Raw genomic sequence first — 18,507 nt, forward strand, 5'->3', positions numbered from 1 at the left:
CTCTCTCTCTCTCTCTCTCTCTCTCTCTCTCTCTCTCTCTCTCTCTCTCTCTCTCTCTCTCTCTCTCTCTCTCTCTCTCTCTCTCTCTCTCTCTCTCTCTCTCTCTCTCTCTCGACCCTCACACACACACAGATCAGTTCCGCCTGTGGAATGTGGGAACGAGGAGAGTTGAATGGTTGGAGATTAACATTTTTTGGGTTCAGAGCTGGAACCAGTGTTCATGTCTTTTACTTTTGATGAGGCACCATTCATAAAAAATGTATAACCTGTTATTATATTTGACAAATAAACAGAATATAAATGTTACATAACTTGCTCTCAATACCTTAGGGGCTATTTTTGTTTTGGGTTGCTCCTCTTGAGTTATCTTATGTAAAAGGCTTTGCAGGACAACTGGACCAAAGTCCATTTACAACCGGCTGATCAGAGCTTTTACAACTGTTGACATATTATTGTAAAAGTTCTTTTCAAAGGTTCAGTGTGTAGAATTTAGTGAAAACTAGTGGTCAAGTTGCACATTGCAGCAGAATACCCCCCAGAAAGTTCTGATTTAGGACTTTAAACATTTTCCCTCAACACGAACTGTCATAGGACACAAGAAAGGATTCAGTTGTGTTGCACTGAACCGTGACTGGTAAGAAAAAAGACACAGGCTGAAAAAGTTTAAAGTTAAATCCATCTTTATTGACATTTATGTTTACTGTATGGTCTGTAACATCACAATAGCATACTGGGAAATTAATACAGGAAGAAGGGATGGTGAATGCCCCGGGTGAAGGTGAGTGGGTCATACATCGCTCTCAATCACACGCCAGCTGATCACTTATCTCATTCTGTCTCCAGAATACAGCATATTCATTAGAGCTAGAAAGCATTGGAATAAATAAAACGAGTGTGGGAACCATCAGAGCGACAGTGCGAGTATAACGAGTGACAACAGAAGGAGGTGAAGAGGAGGACTATAGGTTCATCTTCGTCCAAACAGATCCACCTGAGGAATGTCATGTGATGTCACGTCTACCTTATGTTGTTTTGGCGTTTCGTAGCAGATTAGAAATCCTCCCTTCCGTGGCTCTCATCACATCAACCCAGCTTGTGCTTCGTAAAACTTTCCTCTAAATATCCTGAATCAAGGCAAATCATTCACCAAACCTCCAAAGTCTCCTCTGAAAAAACCCTGGGAAGTTCTCCCGTCTGAGTCTTGATCATTGTTGTGTTTGTGGAACAAAATATTACGTCGTTTTTTTGTTTGTTTACTCTCTTTTTGTTTGCTTTTTGAACAGAAGAGACCTTGTTCTGACTTTAACTGATGACGAGGAGAGAACATGATGCTGCGAGGCTGCTTGAGTTCAGTCCACGCAGTGGGATCAGTGTGAATAATGAAAAATTACATTCAGAAAAAATAAAACTGTTTCTCCCTCCTTCACTCCTCTCCTCTCGCCCAGTGTCTGATACAGCTTAAACATAAACCTAAAGTGAGGGCTGTGCTCAGTGTGGTGGAAACTTAACACAATGTTAAAGTCAGGAAATACAGGTTGTGCAATAAAGCGTCTAGACTGGGAATTTAATTTAGTTAAGACAATATTAAATCTTATGACGGTTAGGGCCATGTGTAAGGGACGATTTATTTGAGAATTAGGTTGTAATAGAGAAAAAGAAAGACATATTATAACGGGACTGAAGTTATAATATTGCAATAAATTGTAATATTACAAGGATAGAGCCATAACATTATGAGAATTAAGTCATAATTGAGAAGAAACTTGAATACTGCATAATTAGGTTGTAATATAAGGAGTTTTGTCTCTATTGCGAGAAAGAAGTCGTAATATTACGAAAATGAACTAGTGATTTAAGTCAGAATAATCTAGATTTCCTGCACAATCTTTTCAAAGTGGGGTATTTAGCTACACATAACTTTAAATTCTTGTAATTTTGGTCTTTGTTCTTTAAATATGTATTTTTTTCCCTGTGAGTGGCCCTAACACTCAGTGGTAAAATTAGCTGCATTGAAATATGAACAGTTTTTAATTGGTCGGCTGGTTTCAGTCTAATTCAATAGAGAAATCTGCTGCTTTTGGTTCCATTTTCCTCCAGCTTGTACTTTCACCGTCACCTTTCCTCTCCAACATTGTGCTCCACCACACTGAACATCCCTGCATTGTCCCCACCCGCCCACTAAAACACAAAATACACTCCTCCCCTCAATCACAAAACATGCACAACTAAAGAGATCCCACCCCTCCCACTCCCTCCACCACAAACAAAGAAAAAAAATCAATCATCCCATTAAAACAGCGCAACTGCAAAATGAACAACACATTCAAGTACCTATTTGTCGTATGGCACCGAGAGCAAGTGTACCACAAGAACATTAACCACCCAGCAAACTCTGTACGGCCTATTCTCTTTCAATACTGCCACTTCAAAAAGCACAATGAATTTGCCATTGAATGATTGAGGAACAAAAAGTGTATATTACAATTGTGTGTATACTTATAATCCTATTTTAAATTCACCTACAGGCAAGAATACACACTCAGAGTGTGTCCGTGTTGTCTCTGCAACACATTTGTTTCCACAAAATACTGAAAAGAAAAGGTTAATTTCTGACAATATTTCTGAGGTTTCAGTGATTTCTTTTCTTTTAGTGCTTAGATCGACAGAAATGAAACGGACTGCTGGTCAATCCAAAGAGTCAAACCAGGGATTTTTTTCCAGCAACCATCATGTGCCTTTGAGGCGACGTCTATGAAGGAAACAGTGGAGAAAAATGGAGAGCGTTTTCATTGATAGTGCGATCACAGCTACGGGTGTACGGCCCGTTCTGTCCTAGAGTCTCTCTCGTTTACTTCATACAGTGAAACACCAGAAACCTTCTTCTCGCGTGCACAAGTTAGACTTTAAGCCCCCCCCCTTGGCGTTTCCTTATGCATCTGTAGTAGGACCACAGCCACAGTACTTTGAAAAACTATATATACACACCAAAAAAAAACATTACAAAAAAAAGATCCTTGGAGTTTTTTTCCAATCAAAACAAAAAAGGCAATTTTTTTTAAAACACAGGAGAGATGGAAAAGACAAGTTGTAGCACAAGCAGAACTCTATGTAGATACAGGATGTTGAGAGAGGGGGAAGAAAAGGGTGAGGCTGGAATCCCTTTACCCCGGACCCTGTCTTTGGAACACTGCTGCGTGGGAACTCTGTGTGTGCAACTTGGACTCTATGTTTTCATTTGTCTACTCACACACAAAGAAATGTGCACATACGCTCACACATGGGTCTCATTCTCACAATCAGACACACACAGGCTGTTTTCAGACATGACCTACGGATACAAATCTGGAGAATTGGCTACGCAGTTCAGCCGCAGCAGGAGGTTCTCCGAGAGGTGGAGCAGCCGGGTGCAGCAGAGACTCACTCCACTGCCGAGGTCACCACAAATTTTTAATTTTTCTGTTGTGTGTTATTAGCGTTATTAACCCCCCACTTGCTCGCGATGAATCCACTGGGGAACTCCTGCATCGACTTCTACTGGTTTTCTACGGACATGATACTGGGAGACCAGGTGGTTAAAGTTTGCCGAATCGGCGGAGCGTCTCACTCGGATGTTTGCGGAGTCCAGTGCATGTCTGAAAACAGCTACACATACAGACACACACACAAGGCCACAACGAATACCATGGCTGGGAATTAAAACGAAAACAAACAAATAAAAATATATATCTATATGTATATATATATATATATGAATTTAATATATAATTTCCATCTTTCTCTTAAACAACAGCAGGCTCAAAAGCTTATGATTCCGACCTTGTCAGCCGATGCAAGTGACAGCCGAGTGTCTTCGGACAATATGAAGAAAAAACAGAAACGTGAGAAGAGAGACGGAGGGAAAAGTGAAAGAAACTAAACAAAAAGTGTTAGATAGCATCCTTTAAGTGACGAAGAGGAGAGAGAGTGAGAAGGGACGTGCAAGAAAAATCATCAAATTTGAGTTACTTTTACTGTACTTCTATGAACTTCCTATGTGTAGCCTGGCACACCAGCACACCTGTGTCCTGTTTTAGCTTGGACAGCATGGAAGGATGAAAACTGAGATAAGTTGCCTCACAGATTTCTCTCCGTTCCCGTCAGGAGACAAACCTCTTGGCCGCTGAATTTGAGGCTTCTACACCAGAGGTCTTTGGATAGTGTGGACTTGGAGACTTTTTAAACCTCCGAGTTCTGTGAGGTGTTCTCCAGCAAGCCGTGTGCCGGGGCAGGTGAAGTGTTGGGCCCTGGTCGAGTACTAGTAAATGTCCACAAACCAAACTTGCCTGAACTATGGGTGTGGGACTCACAGGCTTGTGTGGTCGATTGGCTACCAGTCAGGTGCAAGTAGAGTTCACACTTCAAAACAAATAATGCCAACAACAAAAAAAAGAAACGCTGCCAATCAGAATGTGGAAAACGTCCATGAGCGGCAGGTTTGGTCATGGCTGGCTGTTGTGAAGTCCTCCCTCTCTCTCGGTTCTGAGCAAGGCACCATGGAGCCCCAAAGCGTTCAGAGCAGGGCTGCTCCTGTGTCTCCGGCAATCCACAACAAAAAAAAACACTACAAAAAAAAAGCAAGCAGACGAGGGGCAAGAGAAACTGTGCTTGTTTGCTTCTCCTGTGATGTATATACCGTATACACCGTTCTCTTTTCAGGCGATTGATGCAGTTGTTCTCGTTTTTTCAACATTTTGTTCTATGAAAAGAACCAAATCTGTTTTTGCAGTCCTCCACGTCGGGGGGGTGGGGGGTGTTGTGTACGTTTCTAAAACCCGGATTACGGCGTCGCTTGATCTCAGTGTGGAGGGGGGAAACAATAAATTAAAAAATCCCAGAGGAAATTAAAAAGGTGACAATGGATGTGATCGCGTGTGGAAAAGTGGTCCTGTTTTGTTGATCAGGCAGTTGTGCTGGACAGCTACCAGTGACACTCCAAGTCAGCGCCGCTCTGTAGGAAGAAAGGAACAGGAGAGAGATGGGGAAGAGAAAATGAGAAGAGAAAGAGGGACGTAGAATATAGCAGGAAGAAGAAGAAAAGGAAGGATGAATTAGAGAAAGATACGGAAGGCAAGAGTAAGAGAGGGGAGAAAAAAAGGAGAGCGCAACGTTATTAAAAGTGGAATACATCTTTACACAGTATTGTTTCGCTTTCCCAGCCTCGTCTTCAATGGCAGGTTTTCCTATGACCGACACAACAGGAAAAACAACAAATAAAGTAAAAACAAACAGCACAGAAAGCAAGGACACACCCTCAACCCCAGTGTGTAGCGTTGTTATGCCAACACACACAATTCCAAAGCCTTTTTCTTATCTCATAGCAGGGAGTGACATAGAAACAGAGTTGTATGCTTTGCGTGCAGTTGTGGAAAGACTGAGTGAGACAGCGATGCATGCGTGTAGGGCCAGTGCATGCGTGTTGGTGAGAGCAAAGTGAGAGAAGGGGCTGACAGGACCAGCAACACTGACCAATCACTCATCCTCCTCAGGACAGTCATGGCTACACGCACACGCACACACACACACACACACACACACACACACACACACACACACACACACACACACACACACACACACACACACACACACACACACACACACACCTTGAAGTCTGAATGGGCTCCACATGCTAGAGAGTAGATCAGAACAGGGACTGGAGACTGATGGAGGTGTGACAGGGGGCCACTTACATGCCTGTAAGAATGTGTACGGATGTGTGTGTGGTTGTGTATTTGGGTTTGTAAATGACGGGTTGGAAGAAGAGGGTAGAGGTGTAATAATTATATATGTGATATGTGATGACTTACCAAATGAAACAGGAGGGCTGCGTTAATCAGAGGGTGAACACATTGTTAGAAAATTCGATACAACCCTATTTAATGTGTGTGTTCTGATGTAAAGAGAAACTACCAGAGCCCGACTGATATGGATATCTAGGGGCTGATGCTGAAACCCCAAAACAAAAATAAAATTCTCTTATAAAACATTTATGCCAATGAAATTCAGACACCATTGGCCAAGCAAAACCAGCCAGGCTCAAAATATTATTTTAGGTAAAACTTTAAATCTTAGTCAGTCAAACTTCAGAGTTAACTGCTAAATGTAGCACCATGAATCGACCTAACAGGCAATAATCTATACACATGTTGCCGTAGTCTATAAAACTGTGGGTTTCCAGACGCTGTAGCTTCCAAATGCAGCTGTGAGATTTAATTCAGAGACATGTTATACTGCTAGCACCTTAAATTAAAGAAAAACTATGTACTGCTATTGTACATATCATGAAAAAAAATTACGCTACAATTAGCTTATAGTCAACTCAATTGCTCAATGGTACAGCAAAATTGAAAAAGCAACTGTTTGTTTAATTTGGGAAACTAGGGGGGATAGGGTACATGAAAAGTTCAGTCCAATAGTTGGACAGATGCTACAATCTCGCAGTGGCTTTAATTAAGAGTTATTAAGACAAATTATTGTGTATAATAATAATTATAATAATTATACCTTCATTTGTATAGCACTTATCTAAAAAGGTTTACTAAGTGCTACACAATGAATATATACAAACAAACAGAGTAACTTTACGTCCTGACAGACAAACCAAGACAACACTGCAGTGAAAGTCACCTCCAACACATGCTCCCCAACAGAGTACACACACTCTCACACACACTCGACACGCACGCCAACCAACCAACCAGACAGCCTTAAAAATTGCACTGCAGCTCTATTGATTCTTCAGACTGTCACGTTGGCATTTCTGTGTCAGTCACTCTCAAACACATCTGATACATCATTTAAAGTCACACACACACACACACACACACACACACACACACACACACACACACACACACACACACACACACACACACACACACACACACACACACACACACACACACACACACACACACACACACACACACACACACACACACACACGCTCTGATCTGCAAAGACAGAAAGAATCTTCTGATGTTTTGATTCTTGAGTTGACTGCAGCAACTCTCCTCAATGAAGAAGCAGCCCCTGAGTGTGTGTGTGCAAGTCTGTTTGCAAGTCTGCAACTTAAAAAGGAAGCACAAAGCTGAAGGATTTTGATTTCCAGCAGGAAAAATTGCAATTCCATAAACTATGGAGTCATGCTCAAAAGGAGGAAACTTTTCTTTTACCAGTGGCAGATACTCTAGCATTGTGCTTTGTATTACTCTGATGTCTAGTAAATCCAGACTGATCCAAAAAGCTTTCAAATCCTTTGGACAAAACTAAAAGAAGTAAACTAATAAAGTAGGACTCTTTCATGAACAAGAGATTGCGCCACTTCTTGATATATTTCAGTGAGCACATTTGAAGAGAATGCTTTTAGCTTTTGAAAGCAGATTTGGTAAAAGAGGAGAAGATTTTGACAGACCTATGGTGTCATGTATGTAAAACCCATCACAAGGGCCGGCCAAGCGTGTGCATCATGCAATGTTTAACAAAATGGGAAGGAGACAAAGCCATCCTGGAGGTCAATTGTATTACATCATCTTCTGTGGTTGAGTGTGGAAATGAAAACTGTACAGTTAGGTTCATCCATCGTAATACAACTGAAACTCGTGTATGAGAAAAATAAACTTAACAAAAGCATAAGATCTGTGTGAGAGAGCTGTTTAAATGGAAAGAGAAGGACAAAGCTTATTCATTCATCACATATACACTCACCCCATCTTCCTCCCTGTATGGGTTCAGACGGTTGTATACTGCTTCAATAACACTGCGTCTGCAGGAAGACAAAAATGAGGTGATGAGGTCTCTTGAGCTATTCTATTCACAACATCGATCAAAGTAACATGAGAGGCGGGAAATGTGGAAAACCAAGGCACAGCAAAGTGTAGTGGTGAAGAAAGGGAAACATCTAGCTCCTATTTTAATGACTGCAAATATTGCCCTATACAAAGAATGACAAAAAAGTTCATTACTGGGCAGAGCATATGAACTAATAGATAATAACTAATCAAGTTTTACATTGGCTCTGTTTAGGTCATCTGATGGCCTTTTTCTAAGCCACTGCTCAGCAGAGAGTTTTACATTCTCCTAACACTTTCATATATCCATTCCATATGTTTGTGACTCAGATAACACAGCACCCCCTTTGAGGGCAGTGGTCCTTACTTGCTGGCAAGGCCTCCCCCTGCTGGAAGAGGGGGCATGCCGCTGTCAGTGGACAAGTTCCTCATCACTGTTACCAGGTCTGGAAACCCATCCTCCGCCGGCCGAGACAACATCTCTGAAAAAACAATACCAGGCATGTTGTTATACACGTGTAACAAAGCTGCCGAGAGCCGAGACAAAGACCAAAAATGTGAGAAAAAGTTGTCGATGGAAACAGAACAAGTGAATCTGTGGACAGGAGTGTGTGTCTGAGACAGAGAGAGGGAGGGATGGTGACAGTGAGAGGCCTGCAACTGAGATGAGAGTGGCATGAGGCCAGGTCAATGTTCAGCCAGAGCATTCCTCTGCCATTTTCTGTTTACTCTCTTTCTTTCACTCTCTTCTAGTATCAGACAGTACCTGAAGCCAAACATCTACTTTGCTTCAACCAGACAAAACGCGCCTGAATCATCTACCTTGAACCCACTTTGGAGTGCCGATCAATCAAATGAGCAAACATTAATTTGCAGTATTATACACAACTATCTCTTTGTTTTGCAATCTGTGGATATTACAATGTATCTTCAGAATATGGGACAAAGGCTCCTATGTATCCTAAAAGAAGTACTGAGATGTTAAATTAATTAAATTAGTTTCAGGGTTTAAAAAAAAAACATTTTTATGTTTAGCTTAAATCTGAAACAGCTGAAATGCCCTGTGTTTTTTTTTAAGCGAGGGAAATGAGCAGAAATAAGCAAAGAAGACTAGAAAAACGGCACTTTGTTTATCAGAGGGCCTCTTGCATCCTGAGAAAACAAAACGGGATGAAATGAGAAAGAAAAAAGGGACAGATAGAAAAGGAGGAGAGCAGGGAATACATCCAAAAAAGACAGGGAATGTTTGAGCGAGGGAGGGAAAGCGGAAGGGGAAGGGAAAGGGAGGAGAGGCGCAAACAGGGAATAAAGAGGGTAGATGCTTGCTGGAATGGAAAAAGAGGTCACAATTGGTGTCATTCTTCTGCTGTGAGCCGGAGCTAACTTGGCTGGAGGTTAGAGAATAGAGAGTGGCAGGATCAGTGGGTGTAGAAAACACACATCATACAGATATGATAAGGTTTCAGGTGGACAAAGATATAGATCTGTTTTCTCAAGTATACGAACAAATGACAGTATTAAGGGTTTCATGGGTGATTTAATAAGAAGAATGTAAACAAAGGCTTTGATAAAAGCATTCACGAATAACCACATGACACTAAAACTGCTTTCAGACATGCACTGGACTCAGAAGTTCCTCTACATTCTCTCCAGAGGAGGTGCATGTGTGAACACAAATGTCCGAGTGAGACGCTCAGCGGTTTCTACGGACTTTATCCCCTTGGCCTCCTGCTGTAAAGTCTGTGGAAATCCAGGACAAGTTGATGTGTGAACACAGCAGGGAATCCCCCCGCTGGATTCACCAGCAGCAACTGGGGGGGGGGGTTTCTTCATCCATTCATTCTTACCTTCCACTCTTGACTCCAGATATTTGTTGAGCTCAGCGTCTTTCCTCACAGCTTCCTCCGACACTTTGGGAGCGTTGGGAAAACACACTAACACAACACTCATGTTATCCCGACTCCCCTATGGACGGGAGGAGAGAGGAATGAAGAGAGAGCAGTTAAGAGATGGGGTCATTGTGTAGGGCTGATAGAAACAGTGATGATCTCCTAGGCACAACTAAAGGGACATGATGTGCTGCAGCACACAACGGAGTTTTTCCATTTAAGCAAGTGTTCCTTCCCAAATTCATGGGAATCTAGCCAATTGAAACTGACCACAGTCACTGGTCAGGTTTAATGAAGAAGCCTGTACGATTTTTACAGCCATCTTTCAAGCCTAAAGAAGTCAAATGCATGAGCAATGATCTATGTACATATACTATTTCTTCGTCATACAATTAAATTTGTCGTTTGTGAAAAACAAGTGTCGTGGAACTTTAAACTGTCAATTCATTACAAAACAGAAGCAACACAGCAACAATGCAAATAAGTCCGATTAAAAAACAAACGTGCAATCACCTTGTGCAGGCAGGTATCCACCACTTCATTGCAGACTCTTTCCAGGTCATCGGATACCTCGAGCCTGGATTTCACAAAGTCGCACAGCTCTTCGTTGGTCATGACATCCCAGATGCCATCGCACGCCAGGACCACAAACTGATCCTGCTCTGTGGTCCGAATCATCTCGTACACCTCTGGTTCGGGGCTGACCAGCTGCTCTGTGGGGCCCTTCCCATCCACACACTTGTAATCGTAGTCCCCCAAAGCTCTCGAGACAGCCAGCGACCCATTAACCCTCTGAATCATCACGGAGCCGCCAGCATTCTGGATGCGCTCCCTCTCCCGTGGGTTGCAAGGCTTGTGGTCAAGTGTGGAGAAGCACACCTGGGAATTGCGGTAGAGAACAGCTCGAGAATCACCACAGTTGATGAAGAAAAAATGCTCAGGTGACAGGAGGACTCCCACTGCTGTGGAGCCACTACGGTCCATGCCGTTGCGAAGGTCTGAGAAGCTGCGCATGTGCTCGTCAATCCTCAGAAACCCTGTCCGGATCCCGACTTTTACAGCATCCACTGTAGGAGGAACTGGTGATGGAGCGTCACCGCTGGAACTGTCTGAACTAGCCGGGGAGCCCTGTGTCCCCCTGGCCCCTGAGCTGGAACTCAAAATGTGTTCCAGGAGATGCTTGGAGCAATAGTTGGCAACCCTGGAGCCAGCATGACCATCGTACACGGCAAAAAACGACCAGTCACTCATACCCATAGTAGGAAGTCCCACCACAGCTGTATGAGCGTCTTCCATCTCCACCCGCCAACCCTGCATGGAGCTCAGGCCATAGCGTAGGCCGTTGCCCTCACCATGCAAGTTGTGCTTCTCTGTCTTGGGTTTGTCCAGGAACGCACCCATGGCTCTGACCTCGAGTGACCCACTGCTACCTGTGTGAGAGGGGGGGATACATTATAAACAGTTCAGACTCGCATTCTATATTCACAAAATACTAAAAGTCTAACCTTGAAAACTCTACAGATTATTTATCTTCTTAGTCCCTCACTTTTCATTTTCATTACAACTTTCAAAGCTGTGCCCAAATCCCACACTATGAACACAACACATTATTCAAATCTATGTTATTTTGGCAGTTGGAAAAGGAACTTCTATTTCAAGTCATGTCAAATCTCTGTACTAATTTAGTGGTTCTCTATTTCCACTGGATGTTTACACTTTTAGCTTCTCCCTCAGTTGACATTTGACACAGGTGACACTAATAACATCATGGCTTCATTCAATTTAGATGTAGCAGTGCCAGGGTTGGTTCAATTGCTAATATAACTTGAACATTCACTGTCGATTATTGCTGCGTTTAAATTAGGTTGTGTTCACGAGAAGAGGCGTGTGTTGTGACGTGCTTGTTAACCTTAAGGGAAATGACAGACGCCATGGAAGTCTTTTATTATTCATTGAGTGGAAACTTATATCACTTGTATGGTGTTTTTCCGTACAATTTTAAAATATGTCTGAGTATAATGTTGATAAACCCAAAGGTCTAATTTTCTTCTCTATCATTATGTCTTTGTAATATCCGACTGCCAGCATGCTAAATTGTTGTTCTATTTTGATATGGTGCTTAATAATTGAAACATGATTTAGGCTTCCACTCAAAATTTGTAGTGGTTATGCTTTCTCAGCCAACAAACTCATATTGCACATCTCAACACACTTTGAGGGACTGAAAACATGAACCCAGCAGATTCCCCACAGTTGTTGAACTTGGACTCTGGGAGCTTTTAAGCACGTGTGTGTTTCTTTCACTGCTAACTTAACAACAAATAATTCAACCAGTGATTCAACTGGGCGGTAAGGAATAAATCAACAGGGATCGTTGTTCACCATATACAGAAATAGCAAAGGCACTTTGGTTTCTGCTTAAAAAGACTGAAGAGCTTAAAAGCTTCTTTGGCCACAACTGGCCACTAAGAGCATTACCAAACTCGATGGAGTGGTCAAGATAATGTGTTATCTGTCTACTGCACCTGCATTAGCTAAATGAACGGCAGCATCAGGCTGCTTGATAGCAGCCAGAAATTCTGTGTTTAGCATTTGTTAATTAGTTACGAAATGAGAACAACTTACACAGTCTTATTGATTGTCACACTACTTTATGGCCTCTTATCCTCGATTTTGCACTGTTAACTTGTCCATTATTTCTGAGGATATCAATAAATGTGACTTACAAGTAAGTTGTTGGCATACCCAAGGTTCCGGTCTCTTAATGTACAGAGGGTTACGGCTGAGTGCTAACAGTGCATTTTTCCAACACTCTCATATTTCGGTTAATCCATTTTTAAGGTCAAAGGTCAACGCCATGTTTAGATTCTATCAACGAAAAAGAAACAAACAAGGCTCCCTAGCAAATGAGTCAATCACATGAGCTGAACAAAGTCAGCCTATCTGCATTGAGGCTGCTTGCTCCAGTCCACTATCTCACATCTGACCGAGCAGATAAGCTCCAATCTTAACTAGTACCTCGGTCTACACTGCCCACATGACCGATTGCACTTCACTCACATCTCATGTGCATAACTACAATCGGAAAGGTCTTCGGTTTTTCTGTGTCCAAGTCCATCATCCTGTACTGTACTGTACTTTGAGCACTGTAAAAATCACTTGTGACTGCACACTTGAAGTCACTAGGACATAACTTACAACTGGAGAAAAGACAACGTTGAAAGGACATGTCTTTTACTAGAATCACTGATAAAATATATGCATTTTAACTTTTGCTACTGGTATAATATGTGGAAAATGCAAAGCTTTTTCCTCCATGTCTGTAGTTGATACATCATTGTTCACATTAGTGCAATTAACATTATATACACACTGTTATTTTAATATGACAAACTGTAAAATGACCAAATTGATCTGGAGGCTGCTTCAGAATGATTCAGTGGAGAATTTCAAATATAACACTTTAGCAAAAAAATAACAATACAAGTCACTCAAAACCTAATTAACAATTCCATTAATATAAAACTGAAAAACTGCTAATGTAAAAAATGCAAACAAGGTTATTGAGATGGATGACAACAATCTGAAGTGGACTTCAAGTACTCTGAATATTATTGTTTAAATAATTCCTATCGTTTGATATTTATGGTTACGAATGCAAAACACAGACTTAACAGACCAACAGAGGTGACACCTACAGTTTGATGTAGCAAGAGAACTATTTTTTGTTTTCTTTTAGAACAAAGTGGTTGGTGCAACTTCCAGGCTTCCGAATTCATTTAAGCGATACAGGAGACTTGCTTTATTTCAGACACACACACACACACACACACACAGATGCACACTTGGCCACTGACTACATATCAAAGAGTCGGGAAGCGTCACTGGTCAGAACCTTGACAACGAACACAGTCACTTAGGCATTTAACTCTTTTTATAGCAGGTATCAAAGCCATTTGTGCAATCATCAAACCCAAATCATTTGCTCTTTCACCCAATCAACAACCACATACACCCTGCACCGAGGCAATGACCCTTTCATTTAAAAGCTCATAATGTCATCAACAACAGTTAACTCAACATGTCATATTCTGTTTCATAAAAACCGAAATAAAAACCAGTGCACATAACATCAATGTGAGTGCTGAGAACTTCAGGGAGTGATGACACCCAGTGCATGTCGCCATGGTGACACAGCTTGGAGTGGCAGCTGAGTGGTTGCCGTGGCAACAGAAGCAGTAAGATGTTGGTGGTTGTAGCCTTTGACGGGGGGGACTGCACAGCCATGACACTGTGCGAGTGTGCCTGCTTGCATTTGGCCATTTATGGTGTGCACATGCGGTTAAGTTTGATCTCAACAGCAAAACTAACCTCATTCTTATGTATTCAATCAGAAAACACAACCCATTTCTCTCTCAAATCTTCGAGGCACACATGGCAAGATGAAGTGAATGGCTGATGCGCTCTGAGAGTCAAAGTTGAGGACAGACACAGAACACCCGCAATTCAGACTTCAGACAAGCAGGCCAGCTCTAACAGATAACTCAATTTAACAGTCAGCTGCTGATGGGATACACGCAGAGCCAGATTAGCTCGTCAAACACAGACTACCACTCTCCCTTCTGAGTCTTGCTTAGTGACATTTAATGTACAATATGTGATATAAATACACAGATACAGATTAGCGGCGTGTCCGTCTATGAACTAAAACAAAATGACGACACAACAATAACTCAACTTGATTGGTTGTGAACAGGGTAGTCAGGGCACTACAAGGATGCTGCTGAGTGAGATTCTCACATTAAATCAACACATGAATGATTTATATATGGTTATGAAAAGAAGAACAGCAGACTGAAAGAGATGCCTGCCCAAGATAAGGGCACTGCGTACACTGGTCAAACTGGCTGATTCAGTTTGGAGTACAGCAGCAATTGTGGCTGATGTAACGTGTGGCCTCTATGAAGAACAGCACTTGTTCTAAATAATCCACTTTGAAATAAGTCTAGTGTTGCATAAATGTCAGAATTATTAAACCAAAATTACAGTGTCCTGCCATGCAAAAGAATAAGATGTGTAAAAGTAGCACTCACTAACTGAGGAGCTAATTGGAATGACTGGAGTTGTCTCCAATAATATTTGTTTTTTATCCGAGACACTCCTGTTGTCCATGTCCACTAAAATCCCCACATAATGAGCAATAATGAATAAATTAGCAATTGTGTGAGTTAACTACCTTATGTTGTTTGAGTGTTTAGTGTACATTATTATGTTTGTGGCCTGCTACAAAATCAAGAAAGCCCAACACATATTGATTTTTACTGTTGGCTTTTCCCTTCAGAGAAGAAGGCTGGTATAACTGCTAGTTAATACCAAGTGCTCATGAGAGTGGACAATGTTGTTGTTAATGATTTTTCTGATTCTGATTCTATAGAAGGAAGAGTGGTGTGAAGAGAGAGATGTGGAATAGGAGGAAGAGGACAGCAGCTAACATCCAACCGTGGGAGAGCTGGCTAGGGTAAACATAACCAGTGAGATTTATGAAAAACAGTGATAGAGCTGTATATATATTGTTCTGTTTTGTATTAGCTGAACTAGCTACCACCACAGATACCAGCCTGATTTTCAGTCTATCAAACAGTTAATAAAGCAAATACTAAGAGCATGGGGTAAATTGTCTACTAATATAGTGTATGATCATCTTTCCACTGATTAAATGTCTATTCGCCATGTCCACATTTGTAAAAAGCTCAAATGGATCTGGATAAAGCTAGTGTAATCTGCTATTCCCAGTTATGATAAAAGATGGTAGTTAGAACAGAATCATTTTTAACCCTCAGTGAGCCTCTGACTTTATAACAAATTAAAGAGGTGGTATAAACAGGAGGGGATTTCTCTGATCCCCCTCTGTGATGACTCATCACTGAAGCCACACCAGGAGCAGTCTCTTTCCTGGAACAAGTGCACTTTGAACAGACAGCTTCAGCCATCTTTAGTGCATTGGCGTCGGGGAAGCTAGAGCCCTTACCTGACCAGACTGGAGTCTACAGACAGACTACAGGCAAAGTGGAGGTAAATGTGTTGTGATACACCAGAGTGTGAGTGGGTTCTGGGCAACAGGAGGAACTTGTGTACTTGTATATACCTGCTCCTGTTATCCAGAAAACCAGTGAGCCTTCAATTTGAATCCAGGACCTCAAAAGTTGCGAAACTAAACGGTTTCTACACAATTTTGTTGCGAAATATAATGCATTACATATGCAATGTGTTCATAGTAACACAGTAAAACTTCTTGAGTATTATAGCCACACATTGCTGCATTCTACAGGTTTATAATGATAACAGATTCTGATATGAAGTTGAAATGTTATGTGGAACGTAATATAAGACGTTCTAAAGGTTTTAATTCATCTCAGTATGAAGGATACCTATGTATAGCCCAGACAGCTCATGCAGGCATCATTAGGGACGTGGGTATAAACAGGGAATATTACACTGGCTGATCCCAAAACAGAAAACAGTGTAATCGGAAAATTAATCTATATCTCAAGTCTTTTCTTGTTCAGACGCATTCGCAGAGATAATCCAACTGCCCTTCTTGGCACTCGGCAAATTAGTTCTCTCAGTTATTTTGAGCCTGCCAGTTAACACCGCGTCCCCAGTGTACATCTGTGTGCAAAGTGATTCAGCCGATAGTCCCGGCCAAAACCTGTATAGATAAATGCCTTTGGACTGGTGGACGTGCAGCAGTCACTGGCTAAAACGGCGTGGCTTTTGCAGGATTTCACATCAGGGTGCCAACACAAACATGCCAGTGATGATGCTGCCATTTCTGGAACACACTGTCACACAAACACACTTTGAAACACACACACACACACACAATCACACACCCACACACAAAAACAACCCAATAAACCCTACCCACAACAACGCAATAAAACAAGTTAATTCCTGCGCTGGTGCTTTTGTACAAACCTCTGAGGATAATTAAATTGAGTAAGACTTTGCCCCGTAAATTGTCAACAGATAATAGAGTATGAATTTAACTAGACCACTGGTGTAGGCTGGCATAGACATTGTTCCCCGGCCCTTTTTAGGGAAGTAAACAATGTGTTAACCAGGCTTCACACGTAGGTCACACCTGTTGCAAATATTCATGTAGCATTGAAAATACTTGTTAAATGTCAAGTCCCTGTCTGTGTAGAGTGAATTAAAGGCAAATAATCCTGTAGTTTTATTTCTTTATATATTCCACTTTCAATATGCACAATATTCTGCACTATTACCGCTTTTTTTGCACTTTTGGTTAGATGCTAAACTGCATTTTGTTTTATGACAATAAAGTTGAATCTAATCTAATCTATAGTCTCTGACCATGTTGATACCAAAACAAGAATAGATTTAAATACAATTTGAGGGGTTCGAGTACAGAGTCGACTCAGATCCATTCATTCACTCATTCTATCAATAACAAAGCAAAAGATGACACTAATAAATACATTTTAAAATGGTTTAGAACATTTATGAACGAAATAACGTTACGTAACAAAATGGGAGCCAGCGTGTTTAATAACCAGCTAAACACGAGCAGGGTTGTTAATATACCATTAATCACCAGTAACCACCACTGGTGTACTTTTGCCTGTTATTGACCATAATGAGATTAACCTAACCTGAGGGCTATCTGTTCCTGGGAGGGGGGGGGGCACCGAGGCTACTGGTGTAAGCATTAAAAAGAGAAGTTCACACTTGTCATAAGTGTTGTCCTGCACGTTAGCACAGGGCGACTAGCTTGTGTTGCTGTAGGGAGAAAACACGTAGTGGACATTTTAGCTTTGACGTTACTTACTTTTGTATTTAAAAACAAAAATGGGAGTTCCTCCTCCACCGGTGGCTGCTGCTCCTGCTGCTGCTCCTCGGGGCTCAAGGGCTCGGGTGTGTTTTAAGTGCCCGGGCTTGTTGTGATGGGCTTAGCACTCATTAGCCTGTTAGCCACTTTCGCTTCTCGGGCCCCTACTAGCTAGCTCCGATCCCCGCTAGCCAGCATCTCACACGGTGGGTTCTCCCTTCAGCAGGTCTCTGCTCCGGAGGGAAGCTTCCACCAACATGGCTCGCTCGGTCCCGCAACCCGGCAGCACACCGTCGACACACACCGCCAACGCCGGGGACACAACTCGGTTCGCGACCGCCGAGCTAATTCGAGCTAAAGCTAAACGTATGAAGGCAGATGACGTTCTTTTTCAATTTCCAGTTTAGGGGCGGGGCTTGTCTGTTCGCTCTACAGCCGCGAGTGGACGCACGCCGATTCGGAAGGCGATATATGATTGGTCGAATGACGAGTCAGTCACGCCTCCCCCCTCTGATGGATTGTAAACAGTGGAAATCAAGTTGTGTGTGCGCGTGCGTGTGTGTGTGTATGTGTGTGTGTAAGAAATATTCGTGCAAATAAAATGGAATATATCACGTAATAAATACAGTATAAAACTCAGTTCTGCTCGCTATACATTCTATATAATGTTGAGAGAAAAACCCCGGGAACACACACATGAAACATGGAACAAACAAACTTCAAGAATCCATGTGGTCCATTTAAAAATCAATATCACATGACGAAAAAACCTGGTGGGACGGCTGGCTGTATTTTTGATGCCCCCCCAACCAGCTCCAAAGTCTAGTGAACTGGGGGTTTCCTTGGTCCCACCATCTTACTGGTTGCGTTCTTTTCTCTATTTTGACCAATTTTCATTGTTTTACATTTTATATAGTAAGAAATTCCAAAGAGTTGT

General features: G+C 41.9%; 1 protein-coding gene across 1 annotated transcript; it reads right to left on the reverse strand.

Annotated features, from left to right (window-relative positions):
- Positions 1–662: 662 nt before the first annotated feature.
- On the reverse strand, positions 663–17,957 carry ppm1ba (protein phosphatase, Mg2+/Mn2+ dependent, 1Ba). The gene is made up of 6 exons (XM_061086678.1): positions 17,571–17,957; positions 10,232–11,148; positions 9,677–9,794; positions 8,197–8,311; positions 7,747–7,804; positions 663–4,987 (listed from the first exon to the last, which is right to left on the reverse strand). Exons 2-6 carry the CDS (start codon positions 11,117–11,119, stop codon positions 4,958–4,960), a joined length of 1,209 nt encoding a protein of 402 aa, XP_060942661.1. The 5' UTR covers positions 11,120–11,148; positions 17,571–17,957; the 3' UTR covers positions 663–4,957.
- Between the last annotated feature and the right edge of the window lie 550 nt (positions 17,958–18,507).

Source organism: Limanda limanda, chromosome 15 (assembly GCF_963576545.1).
Source record: "Limanda limanda chromosome 15, fLimLim1.1, whole genome shotgun sequence".
In the NCBI taxonomy this organism is placed as follows: Eukaryota; Metazoa; Chordata; class Actinopteri; order Pleuronectiformes; family Pleuronectidae; genus Limanda; species Limanda limanda.